The sequence below is a fragment of the Drosophila santomea genome, chromosome 2R (assembly GCF_016746245.2).
Source record: "Drosophila santomea strain STO CAGO 1482 chromosome 2R, Prin_Dsan_1.1, whole genome shotgun sequence".
Classification (NCBI taxonomy): Eukaryota; Metazoa; Arthropoda; class Insecta; order Diptera; family Drosophilidae; genus Drosophila; species Drosophila santomea.
Genome location: NC_053017.2, coordinates 3,367,990 through 3,380,246, shown reverse-complemented (window position 1 = coordinate 3,380,246; position 12,257 = coordinate 3,367,990). Strand labels below are relative to the sequence as shown.

The following is a 12,257-nucleotide window of genomic DNA, read 5'->3' as shown; positions in this document are numbered from 1 at the left end:
GCACTTCCAATAGCTGAGGAACGGATAGCGACTATAGCGTTCTCTCTTGTTTTTTTTTTTTTGCGATTTCGTAATGCCGCTTTATTCCAAATTTTCCAGGACGCAGCAGCATGGCTCACGTCGCAGGCAGCAGCAGTCGGAGCGATTGCAAAACGGAAGAGAACGGAACCGGAGACCCAAGTCGGATGAAGTTCAGCATGCGGATAGCAGCATTATGGAAGATGATGTGAGTATCGGAAGCGTTGTGATTTTCCCACTCGATCAAAGTTTACGTTTTAAGTATGTTTCTAATTTCGTTGTATATGGGCTTTGCGGCTTTAGACCCTTTTTTTTGTAGCGTACCCACATCTATGTAATTTGATAGTTTTTCTCATATCATTGGAAATAATATCTGTGCCAGCTGTTGACAGATTTGTATCTGACTGTCTCTTGTTCCCTGCTCTTTTCTATCCGACAATGTAGACATAACGTATGCACAGCTAACACGAGACAGAGAATGCATAAACATATGTATGGCTAGAAAACAACAAAAGCTGAGCTATTGATTGACAAAACGTTCTTGCTGTGTTTCTGATTTGGGGAGTGAAGCAAAAAGTTTCCAAGTCTTTATTCGACTGATTTTGCCAACTCGTCCTGGTCAAATCTCTATATGTTAGCTGCGTTTGACTGCCATACTACTTCATATCTTGTTGTACAAATATTAAAGATATTTATACAGACTTATTTGTAAATATATGATACGATAATACATTTCTTTCCAAACTTAATGCATTCGCTTTCAGGTTGAACCGTTTTAACTGCTCCACAGAGTTCCCCTTTTCCCTTTCCCTTTTAACGAATCTGACTCGCTCAACACAATCTCTCATAATATATTACGCTCATATCCATATCCGCATATCCATAACTTTCAGTCGAAGCATATAGCTAATAAATATCGCCACAGTTAATAACTATTCTCGCCATATTTCTTTCTTAACCCAACCCAATCCCCGCCCAATAAATATGTATCTTCCTGTGAGGGCGTGAATATGCAGCTCTCGCAATTAGTGCAATCTGATGACAGAATACCACAGCCAGCGAGCGCCAATAGCGGCGGTAGTCGCACCAGGACTCTGCTGGCTATGCCATATTTCCAGGCTCTTCTAAGCAATCTCCAGGTGAGACGCATCTATTTTGCATCCCTAGATCCGCTCGATTTTATTATTCCATTTTAGTTTGACTTCGACCTCATATTTCGTTGCCATATTTTTAATCAGTTCATTTTAGTTTTATTGCTTTACTTGTATCAATTCTACGAAAGGAACACACTCATTATTGGTTTAAGGCGCTCCACAAACTCTGACTAAACTCTGAAAATTAAGAACTTATAACACATTAAATTGTAACACACCCCTTTATGCACAAAGTTTAACATTATTTAAACAAAAAGCAGTTAAATCCTTAAAATAGTTTTATTACTCTTAACCAAAATGTAATTTTGTAATTCTCTTAAATAATATATAAGAATACACAACAAAATAATAAAGTTAACATTTTTTAAGTCAAATTTTTTTTTAAACTAGATTTCTTTTTGAATCAATGTTTCGCCAGAAGTAACGACTAATTTAACAAAAAGTATTTTTTTATGCCTAACGCGATATAATTTTGTATGAATAAAAAATCACACGTTCAGCGAACAATCACAATTATAACAATAGTGCTTGCTAACGAAACAAAAAAATTTTTATTTTTGCGGGTATAAGAGTTATAACCCCCATATACGAGCAAAGTAAATTATTAATTATTTCATTATTATTATTATTATTTAACATTTGCATGTTTTCAAATTATTTTCATGATTTATTGTATGTTTTTTAGTGATGTTTGTATGTTTTCCACTCTCCACAATAACTTACCAACTTTGTTGTTCTATTTTAAAAATATGATCATAAATATGTATATTTCTTTACTGTTCGGTTTTTTCGGGCCCCTGTGAAAAATATAACACAACACATACAACATCTTAAAATAAATACGGAAACTATTTTCGAATATACCGTTAACATAACAAAACAAAACGTAGGTAAACTTTTCACAATTACCAATATATTGCTTAATCCCACTCGAAAAATAGCTTTTTACTCCACTTCCAGCGCGTAAACAGTTTATCTAAAACTCAAATATTTTCTCAGTCTTGAGGAATGAAATTGGTATCAAATCATTTTAATAACGGATTTCTAATAATTTCTAATGTCTGACATTTTCGCGAGAATTTTTTGCGCGCTTTCCATTTAAGACATGTCTAGCTTTTGTTTATATGCATTTTATACCATAAAAAATTGGGAAAACTAAAATACTTTTGAAAAAAGACAATTTTAAATTTATTGCGATTTAATTATCAAGTATATATTATATATTTATCTTTTTTTTATTACTTATAATTTATTCCAGTACTGCAGTTTAGTAATTCATGATTGTAAAATTTTTAAATAAAAAACACTTTATCAATTTGTGTAATTAGAGACAAAGAAAAAGTAAAAACATATGATTTATGGAAAATGCTTTTTTATACCCGTTACTCGTATAACAAAAGGTAAAGATTGTAAAGTATGTCACAGGTAGAGGTAACTGATACCGACTATATAAAGGATATATATTCTTAATCAGGATCACTAGCCGAGTCGATCTGGCCATGTCCGTCTGTCTTAAGGAACTATTAAAGCTAGAAAGTTGAGATTACAAACTCACAAACTCACCTTTGAAAAATTGTTTTCATATTTTTGTATTATTCTTGTATATTTCTATCGATTCGCCAAAAAACTTTCTGCCATGCCCATTCTAACGCCTACAAACCGCCAAAAACTGTCAGTCTTTAAGACTCTTCTTCTCCCTTCCACTAGCTGAGTAACGGGTATCCGATAGTCGGGAAACTGGACTATAGCGACCTCTCTTGTTGTTTTCATCCCTGCATGCGTATGTAAATGCATAATTCAACATAAATGTATTGACACTTTTATAATTTTCAAAAATAATTCTAAGAAACCTTATATTTATATCCAAGCTTATCGTTGGCTTGCTATGGTTTTATATGCTGCAAGGTGTATTAGTGTAATCGGCTACTTCCCGTAAATGTTTCTGAGCTGGGTGGAAATCATTTTTTTCTAGTAGTTTTCACTAGTAAACTAATTTTTTTGTTAGTAAAGCCCCTCAAGGTTTTTTATAACCTTTTCCACTACCAGATACCTTAAACAATACCAACAACGTTGTACGGGCTAGAATGCCAATGACTATATTCGTTGTGCTATATTGAAAGTAACGTTATATTTACCAATAGTGCAATTGAAATAATGGACTAGATAACTATCAATTTTACCAATTATTTTGACTAAATCACCAATAATACTACCGTTTGAAATATATTGTGTTATCCTTTTGATAAAATATTACGACACAAACCGACCGAAAGTTTACTAAATGTTCTAATACCACTATGCAGATCCGACAGACCAGCATTGATGCGGGTGCTAGTCAGTAGGAAAGGGGTTAATTCTAAGACCATTAAGATCATCAATTGCGCCATTACTAAAATGGCCTACATTTTTAGGCAATGCATGGACTTCAATTTAAGGTACCTGGTGGCCTTTAACAAAGTCTATTGTAGTCTAAAACAAGAGAGAACGCTATAGTCGAGTTCCCCGACTATCTGATACCCGTTACTCAGCTAGTGGAAGGGAGAAGGAGAGTCTTAAACACAATTTTTGGCGGTTTGTAGGCGTTAGTGGGCGTGGCAGAAAGTTTTTTGGCAAATCGATAGAAATTTACAAGACCAATATAAAAATGAAAAAATATCAAAACATTTTTCAAAAGTGTGGGCGTAGCAGCTTTGGGCGGTTTGAGGGCGTTAGAGTGGGCGTGGCAAAAAGTTTGTTGGTATATCGATAGAAAATTACAAGACTAATACAAAAATGAAAAAATTTCAAAACATTTTTCAAAAGTGTGGGCGTGGCAGTTTTGGGCGGTTTGTGGGCGTTAGAGTGGGCGTGGCAACATGAATCGACAAACTTGCGCTGCTTCTATGTCTCTGGAGTCTGTCTCAACTTTCTAGCTTTTATAGTTCCTGAGATCTCGACGTTCATACGGACGGACAGACGGACGGACAGACGGACATGGCCAGATCGACTCGGCTATTGATCCTGATCAAAAATATATATACTTTATATGGTCGGAAACGCTTCCTTCTGCCTGTTACATACTTTTCAACGAATCTAGTATACCCCTTTACTCTACGAGTAACGGGTATAAATATGGAATTCGGTAACTAAAAAAATCGTCCCTTCTGGACTAATTTATAATATAAGACCTAAGACCTTTATAGTAATAGTTTACCCTAATATGGGCGAACCGCACACCCTAAAAATCTACTTTAATTACTTGCTTCTATTTTACCAAAACCAAATAAAAAAATTAATGCATTTTAAACGTACAATTCATAAATTTATTTAAAGTTAGCTTAGCTTAACACACTTTATGACACATACTACTACTAACAATTTAGTTTATAGGGTGCAGCCTGCGAAGTATGTATGTACTTACGACGTACTTACTTACATGTAACAAAATTCACAGGAAAACTAATACTTATTTTGTGATTTTTGTACCGCAGAGAGAAATTTAAAACAAAATGCAGCTATATTTGCAAATTATTCAATCTAATATTGGATAACACCTTTTTATACCCGTTACACGTAGAGTAAAAGGGTATACTAGATTCGTTGAAAAGTATGTAACAGGCAGAAGGAAGCGTTTCCGACAGCTCAAAGAAGCTGGGTCCGCCAAAATCGAATTTTTGAAATTTGAAAGGTGGAATCGTTTGACCATCGTTTGACCATGTTTGACCACCAATTACTTTTTTTTGACCACGTCCAGTTTTGAAGATATAAAATTTCGAAAATTTTCTAACTTTAAAAATTAGACTTTTTTGAACTTTTTTTTTTTTAAATCGCAATAACTTCGTTTGACCACGTTTGACCACCCTTTAGAATTTTGAAAAAACTTTTAGTTTAGAGAATATAAGCACTTAAGCAATTAAGCATTTTTCATACCTCAAAACTAAATATTTTCAAACAAAATCGTTTGACCATCCTTTAAAAATGCTTTTTATCGTTTGACCACCCTTTAAAATTTTTTTTTTATTTGCTTACCCTTAAAAAAAAATATTTTCGGTTGCCCAACTCTTAAAACTAAATATTTTCAAAAAAAAACTTTTGACCATCCTTTAAAATTGCATTCTATCGTTTGACCACCCTTCAAAAATTATTTTTTTCGTTTGAAATTGAATAAAAAGTGAAAATACTTATTTTTAATGCTCATGAAAACCCCAAATTATGTTGGATAACAATATGGTAAAGCAAACACAATTGTTATTAATTTTTCTGGGTTGTATGTATGTTAACCAATTTGCTAGCAACGAAACGTACGACTGATTTTTAGCTATGTAGCTTTTCAGTCGGACAGCGAAGTAACTGTTAAGCAAATGAAATTGTTGTTGCTCAGCATAAGAAACTAGTGAAGAATAAGCAGAATACACAATAATGTTTTTGTAATATGTACGTATGTATGTATGCATTGTCAAGTACCGGCAAGTACCAAGTGTGCGTGTGAATTGGTGCCACAGCTTACTGAAATAAATTTTACATGAACCAGACAAACAAACAATTACGTTCTTGGGAGTAAGAAAAAGAAAGAGAGAGTATTTTGCCAAAATTGTGAGATTTATTTGAATTTTGTTTGAAAATATTTTTTTTTAAGGGTAAGCAAACGAAAAAAATAATTTTTATAGGGTTGTCAAACGATAGAATGCAATTTTAAAGGATGTTCAAAAGTTTTTTTTTGAAAATATTTAGTTTTAAGAGTTGGGCAAACGAAAATATTTTTTTTTAAGGGTAAGCAAATGAAAAAAAAAAATTTTAAAGGGTGGTCAAACGATAAAAAGCATTTTTAAAGGATGGTCAAACGATTTTGTTTGAAAATATTTAGTTTTTAGGTATGAAAAATGCTTAATTGCTTAAGTGCTTATATTTTCTAAACTAAAAGTTTTTTCAAAATTCTAAAGGGTGGTCAAACGTGGTCAAACGAAGTTATTGCGATTTAAAAAAAAAAAAGTTCAAAAAAGTCTAATTTTTAAAGTTCGAAAATTTTCGAAAATTTTCGAAATTTTATATCTTCAAAACTGGACGTGGTCAAAAAAAAGTAATTGGTGGTCAAACATGGTCAAACGATGGTCAAACGATTCCACCTTTCAAATTTCAAAAATTCGATTTTGGCGGACCCAGCTTCTTTGAGCTGTTTCCGACCATATAAAGTATATATATTCTTGATCAGGATCAATAGCCGAGTCGATTTGGCCATGTCCGTCTGTCCGTCCGTATGAACGTCGAGATCTCAGGAACTACAAAAGCTAGAGATTAAGCATACAGACTCCAGAGACATAGAAGCAGCGCAAGTTTGTCGATTCATGTTGCCACGCCCACTCTAACGCCCACAAACCGCCCAAAACTGCCACGCCCACACTTTTGAAAAATGTTTTGATATTTTTTCATTTTTGGATTGGTGTTGTAAATTTCTATCGATTTGTCAACAAATTTTTTGCCACGCCCACTCTAACGCCCACAAACCGCCCAAAGCTGCCACGCCCACACTTTTGAAAAATGTTTTGATATTTTTTCATTTTTGTATTAGTATTGTAAATTTCTATCGATTTGCCAAAAAACTTTTTGCCACGCCCACTCTAACGCCCACAAACCGCCAAAAACTGTCAGTGTTATAGACTCTCCTTCGCACTTCTACTAGCTGAGTAACGGGTATCAGATAGTCGGGGAACTCGACTATAGCGTTCTCTCTTGTTTTTTTTAGAACTTTCGCTTGCAGCGTATTAAACTGTTATAAAGCTAAGGAATATTATACTATTAAAGGGCTTTTCTTTGGGGGCGCTTGATCTTTGAAATGAACAAAAATTGGACTGCATTTGATCGATGGCGTGGCGTATGTTGACCTTGGGCGCATTGGGTGGTTTGCGACTTGTTGGCATAGACCTGCGACTAATGAAAACACCACAAGAAAAAGTCCAGCGGGGTCAAATCGGACGATCTCCGCCAGTTCACGTCGCATCAAGAGGGTACACAAAAAGTATATAATTTTAATTAGTGTGCCATTGCTTTGGTGGCAATGAGCGAAATATATGGCAAATAGTATTTGCAAACTGATGGCGCCATTAAAACCAATGCTGCCAGCATATTATATGCGGCTTTTTGCGGCGAACCACGAAGTAAACCACAAAAGATGTGCAGTGCTTGATTTTCAACAGATACGCACTCATTTTGCTACATATGCCAGGTTTTGGGTGACAATAAATCAATTAGGGGTCGAGAACTGGAGGCGTTTTGATTAAACGTAATATGTAATATTGATAAGATCCTAACAGCAGCAGCAGGAATAACAGTAAAATTTTCGGTTGCTGTAACAACAATAAAAGGCGTCGGCGGGGGCGTCATAGTCATGGTCCTTCTTCTCTGGGGCTGCAAATGGCGAAGTGGTGCAGAAAGTTAAAGCGCAGTAGATGCAGCCATAGGATAGGCTTACTCACTGCTCTCCCTTCCAACGATTTATGCACCTACGTACCTCGTGTATCGATGCATAGCGCTGCAGTAGATTTAGTAAACCGGAATCACGCTGGCTGTCGAGCACTGAAATTTAGCCTGGCATATAAAACAAACGAAATACGATTGGCTTGGGTCTGAAGACCAATGGCTAAACTAATAATATTCCGCCCACAGTTGCTATGGCCGCTACAGCGCTTCAAGGACTCTCAAGGCCAGCACTTACTCCTAGGCGAGGCGCTCAAGTACGGCCTCGATTTAACAGGCAACGACTATGACCAGGACGAGCCAGAACGTGTTACGGCCAAGCAGTTGCTCCCAGAATCGGTATCAGTGCGAACTCATTCGCCCTTAAACTCAGAGTACACTGTGCAGTCGAAAACTAGTGTGGAAACGGAGGACATTCCGTCACACATGCCGCATGCTCGATGGGAAACAACAGCTGCAGTTTCGACTACGGCGGTGCGAAGCATTGCGAGCGGCAGATTCTCCTACATATGGAGACTGGGCGAGTGGTCCCAGTGTTCACAGGAGTGTGGAGCGGACGACAGTGGCTTGCAGGTAAGTGAAGTGGTTGCAGTGGATGTCAGGACCGTTTATTGCCCTCGCAAGCAATATGCCTGTCTTATACACAGATATGCAGGTGGTGTTTTTACAGGTGGGTATATAAGTCAGAGCTGGTTAAAGGTAGAATCCACAAATAAAAGTAATAATCATCAGGAGAGAAAGCCAAGTCTATTTTACTGTCGTTAGGTTTTTTGAAGGAACCTTAGCAATCGGGATCAAAAAAAATCATTAAAAATAGCCCTAAAGTCTGATGTTTGGAAATTTTCCGATCGAACTGAGTAGTTTTCGTGGAAACAAAAGGACAGGCAACAGACGGGCGAACGGCAAATCAAATTATTTTTATACCCGTTACTCGTAGAGTAAAAGGGTATACTAGATTCGTTGAAAAGTATGTAACAGGCAGAAGGAAGCGTTTCCTTTCCATATAAAATAAATATATTCTTGATGGGTATTAAGAGCCGAGTCGATCTGGCCATGTCCGTCCGTCTGTCCGTATGAACGTCGATATCTCTAGAAAGTGAGATTTAACATACAGACTCTAGAGACATAGATGCATCGCACGTTATTGACCCATGTTTCCACGACCACTCTTTTGAAAAATGTTTTGATATTTTTTAATTTTTTTATTAGTATTGGAAATTTCTATCGAATTGCAGAAAAACTTTTTGCCACGCCCACTCTAACGCCCACAAACCGAGGTCAAACTGTCAGTGTTTAAGTCTCTCCTTCGCACTTCCAATAGCTGAGTAGCGGGTATCAGATAGTCGGGGAACTCGACTATGGCGTTCTCTCTTGTTAAAAATTGTGGGCGTGACATCTTTCGGTTTTTAGAGTTCGTCTGGGTGTGGCCAAAATATTTTTGTCTTGATATTGACTAGACAAACAATAAGGATGGCGAAGCCATTTCTTGAAATAAGCTGGTTGCATTGTCGTCTTTAGAATCTTTTATAGTTCCTGAGATCTTGTAAGTCACGTCCAGACAGCTCGATTCCGCTAGTAATCTTCAGTCAGAATATTTTCAGTGACCGGTTAAATTTACCTACGGGCGTGTTTGGTTTTCCTTTAAACTTCGTTTGCTCACGTACTTTGAGTATTACCACTGCACTATCATAAAAGGGGAATGCGATTCAAATCAGTAACGACGTTTAAGCACTAAATATCAAAGTGCACAGTACTCTATAAACCGCCTCCAATGGTCTTCTAATCTAAGAATTAGAATTAATGCAGCAATGATCAAAAGTCCTCTTTCCCGCCCTAAAGCCACTTACTTTATTGTTATTCTTCCTCTACTCCTTAAGCGGCGCACGGTGAGCTGCCAGAGAATAGCAAAGGCCACCAGCTCCGGCAGTACCAGCGACACCGAAAACAATGTCGTGGATAATTCAGAATGCTCCGCACACGGCTTGGAGCTGCCCGATTTTTTCCAGAGCTGCGGCAACGAGGCCTGCCCGCAATGGAGCAAGGCCGACTGGACGCCCTGCCAGCGATCCCCCTGCCACGGAAGGAATACAGCCATGCAGCGTCGCGAAGTGACTTGCCGCTACGCCAATGGGACGTCGGGAAACCTCTGCGACGAGTATGAGCGACCTGCGGCGAGGCAGGAATGCTACAATGAGCAATGCAAGGGAGTGTGGCGCGTGGAGTCTTGGTCCGAGGTTGGTCCTGGATCGCCTATTAGCCGTGTTAAATATTAATACCTCCTTTTCTCCCACCAGTGTAATGCGCCGTGCGGTCGTCAGGGCATCAAGTACCGCATCCTGCAGTGCGTCTGGTACGGAAGTCGCCGGCCAGCCGGCAATGTGTGCAAGCACCAGCCACGCCCGATGGTTATGAAGGTCTGCAAAAGTCCCGCCTGCCAGGCGCCGTGTGAGTTTTGACCTGATGGTCGTAATATTTCTAAGATAATTTAAGTTTTTACACCCGTTTCTTGTAGAGTATAAGCAACTGCGACTATGTCTCTAGAATCTGTATGCCCTAACTATCTATTATAGTTCGTGAGATCTCGTTATCAGGACAGTAAAGAATCTCAGTCTAAGGTCTTAGTACGGGTTTGGTGCAGTCTTGTTGCAAATGTATTCTGGAGGCAGTTATTTACATCCAGTCCAATACATGAGAAGAAATACGTATTGTACAAGGTGTAGGCTGTTATAGGATCGCTAGTCACCAAGAGAAATTACAGCCAAGCGCTAAAATTACATCACATTGTCCTATTTTACGGCACTTTCCATGTGTCCATAATCAGATCGCCGTAGAAAATGCCACACAAAGTGCTTAATAAATTAAAGATCGCCTATTCATGCGCGAGTAGTAGGAAAGTCGTCGTGAAGACGACTGAAGACAGGGGTGCTCCGTAGATCACTTTAAAAGCCGGACAAAATCAAGTTTAATAAAACTTTAAAGAATAAATATTCCCAAAATCTATTGACATGCCGAAAAAAACTGTCGCGCTGCGGGCATGAAAATACATAATACAAATTAGGTGGGGGTCGTGTCCAATCTAAAAAAAATTCTATCATTTTAGCACTCATATTAGCTGACGAACGCCTACCTAACACACAGCTTTTTTTTCATATCAAAGTGTTTAAAGAAAACCGTTTTCCATACAAGCAATACTACACTTTAAAATCAAAGATTTGAAAAGTATTTTTCGAATTAAGTATTTAATGGAAACACGGTGAACTTTAATGTGCGATGTAATGTGGTATTATAGGCCGCTTTTCTGTTAAAATTTTTCACGGTGTGTATATTTTAAAATTCCACTAACGCATATTTTTTTCTTCCGCAGTGTCGTCCTCCCAGTACTGTCGGGATTCCTCACGCTATTGCAGAAATGCCAGCTCCATGGGCCTGTGTCGACTTCATCGCTACAAGCAGAAGTGCTGCAGATCCTGCCAGCAGCAACATAATCAACATCTTATTCTCTAACTCCGCTGAGGTTTACTAAAATAGGTATCGTAGGTACCGTAATAAAACGTCTATAGCAATTAGTAAGTATAACTTATCCATGTGTATGCATCGCCAGAAAAATCAGCACTTACGTAAATTCACCTTAATATACATATGTGCTGTCAAACAAGAACATATTATTTATAAAACATCCAATGCGAAAACGTGACTTGACACTTGTGTCTGAAGTAAGCATTAACATTGCAAGATCTGCTTCAGAAATGATTTTTAAGGGCCATCAATTACACATTATGAACTATTATACGTGATCCTTTCATAATTATGAAGCACTGCAAGTTCTAGCAGCATTTGTACCAATGTTAAGGTCAATATAAACAACCACCCATTTCGTTAGTTTATGTATATCAAGCAATCATAAGAAATAATTAAATCGCGAAAGATATTCGTAACAAGGAAATTTACTAGTTTAGGGTAACTGAGCTATTATTACCTAGCTAATCAAGAATGATTATTAACTATGATTCGATTACTTGCTGACTTAAATGGCCTACAAAATATGTACGACCAGCAGCAATGTTAAATTAAACAGCTGAAATCATTAAAGGAACTTAATATTATTGTGTACATATAGAAAAGGCCTCCACTGTCGGTTTATAGCACTGAAATTACTTTCGATTTGCATTTATCAATTAACCACTAAAAAGTTGTAAATAAATCGGGTTTATCAGTTAAACCACAGTTCAATTAAGGCCAGCCGTGTATTGTAATGAAAGTCGAACTATTTTAAATAAATATATACGCCTAATTATAATTAGTTTTATATGGAAACATTGTTTTTATATATAGAAACTTAAAATGAAACACTAGATTTACTCTAAATAACACTGCAACATGTAAGTTGCTAACTATAGACGAATATATCGCAATTGTTAAAGCGTAACTAAATATATAAGCTGTTAAGTGAAAGTTATTATTAATAAGCCCAAGTATTAATGCTACAGTAAACAATATCAAATGCCTAAAGACGCAAGCAAAAATAAACACAATCGCAGCCCAAAATAAATCGCAAGCCACATCAAGGATATAACATAATTGCGATATATTGTACAAAAAATAAACAAATTTGGAATAAATATTAAATACGTATAA

General features: G+C 37.0%; 1 protein-coding gene across 7 annotated transcripts in view; it reads left to right on the top strand.

Annotated features, from left to right (window-relative positions):
* The window catches only part of LOC120444788 (protein madd-4), a 44,640-nt gene extending 32,383 nt beyond the window's left edge, over positions 1–12,257 (top strand). For 3 of the 7 annotated variants that reach the window (XM_039624732.2, XM_039624733.2, XM_039624738.1), the window contains 6 exons: positions 100–226; positions 1,035–1,157; positions 7,812–8,195; positions 9,500–9,856; positions 9,917–10,067; positions 10,987–12,257. In XM_039624732.2, the coding sequence (XP_039480666.1) occupies positions 100–226; positions 1,035–1,157; positions 7,812–8,195; positions 9,500–9,856; positions 9,917–10,067; positions 10,987–11,126 (1,282 nt within the window). In that variant the 3' untranslated portion in view covers positions 11,127–12,257. Of the gene's footprint in view, positions 1–99; positions 227–782; positions 1,000–1,034; positions 1,158–2,062; positions 2,129–7,811; positions 8,196–9,499; positions 9,857–9,916; positions 10,068–10,986 lie in introns of those variants that run through there. The other 4 variants (XM_039624734.2, XM_039624735.2, XM_039624736.2 and 1 more) reach the window with 4 other exon arrangements.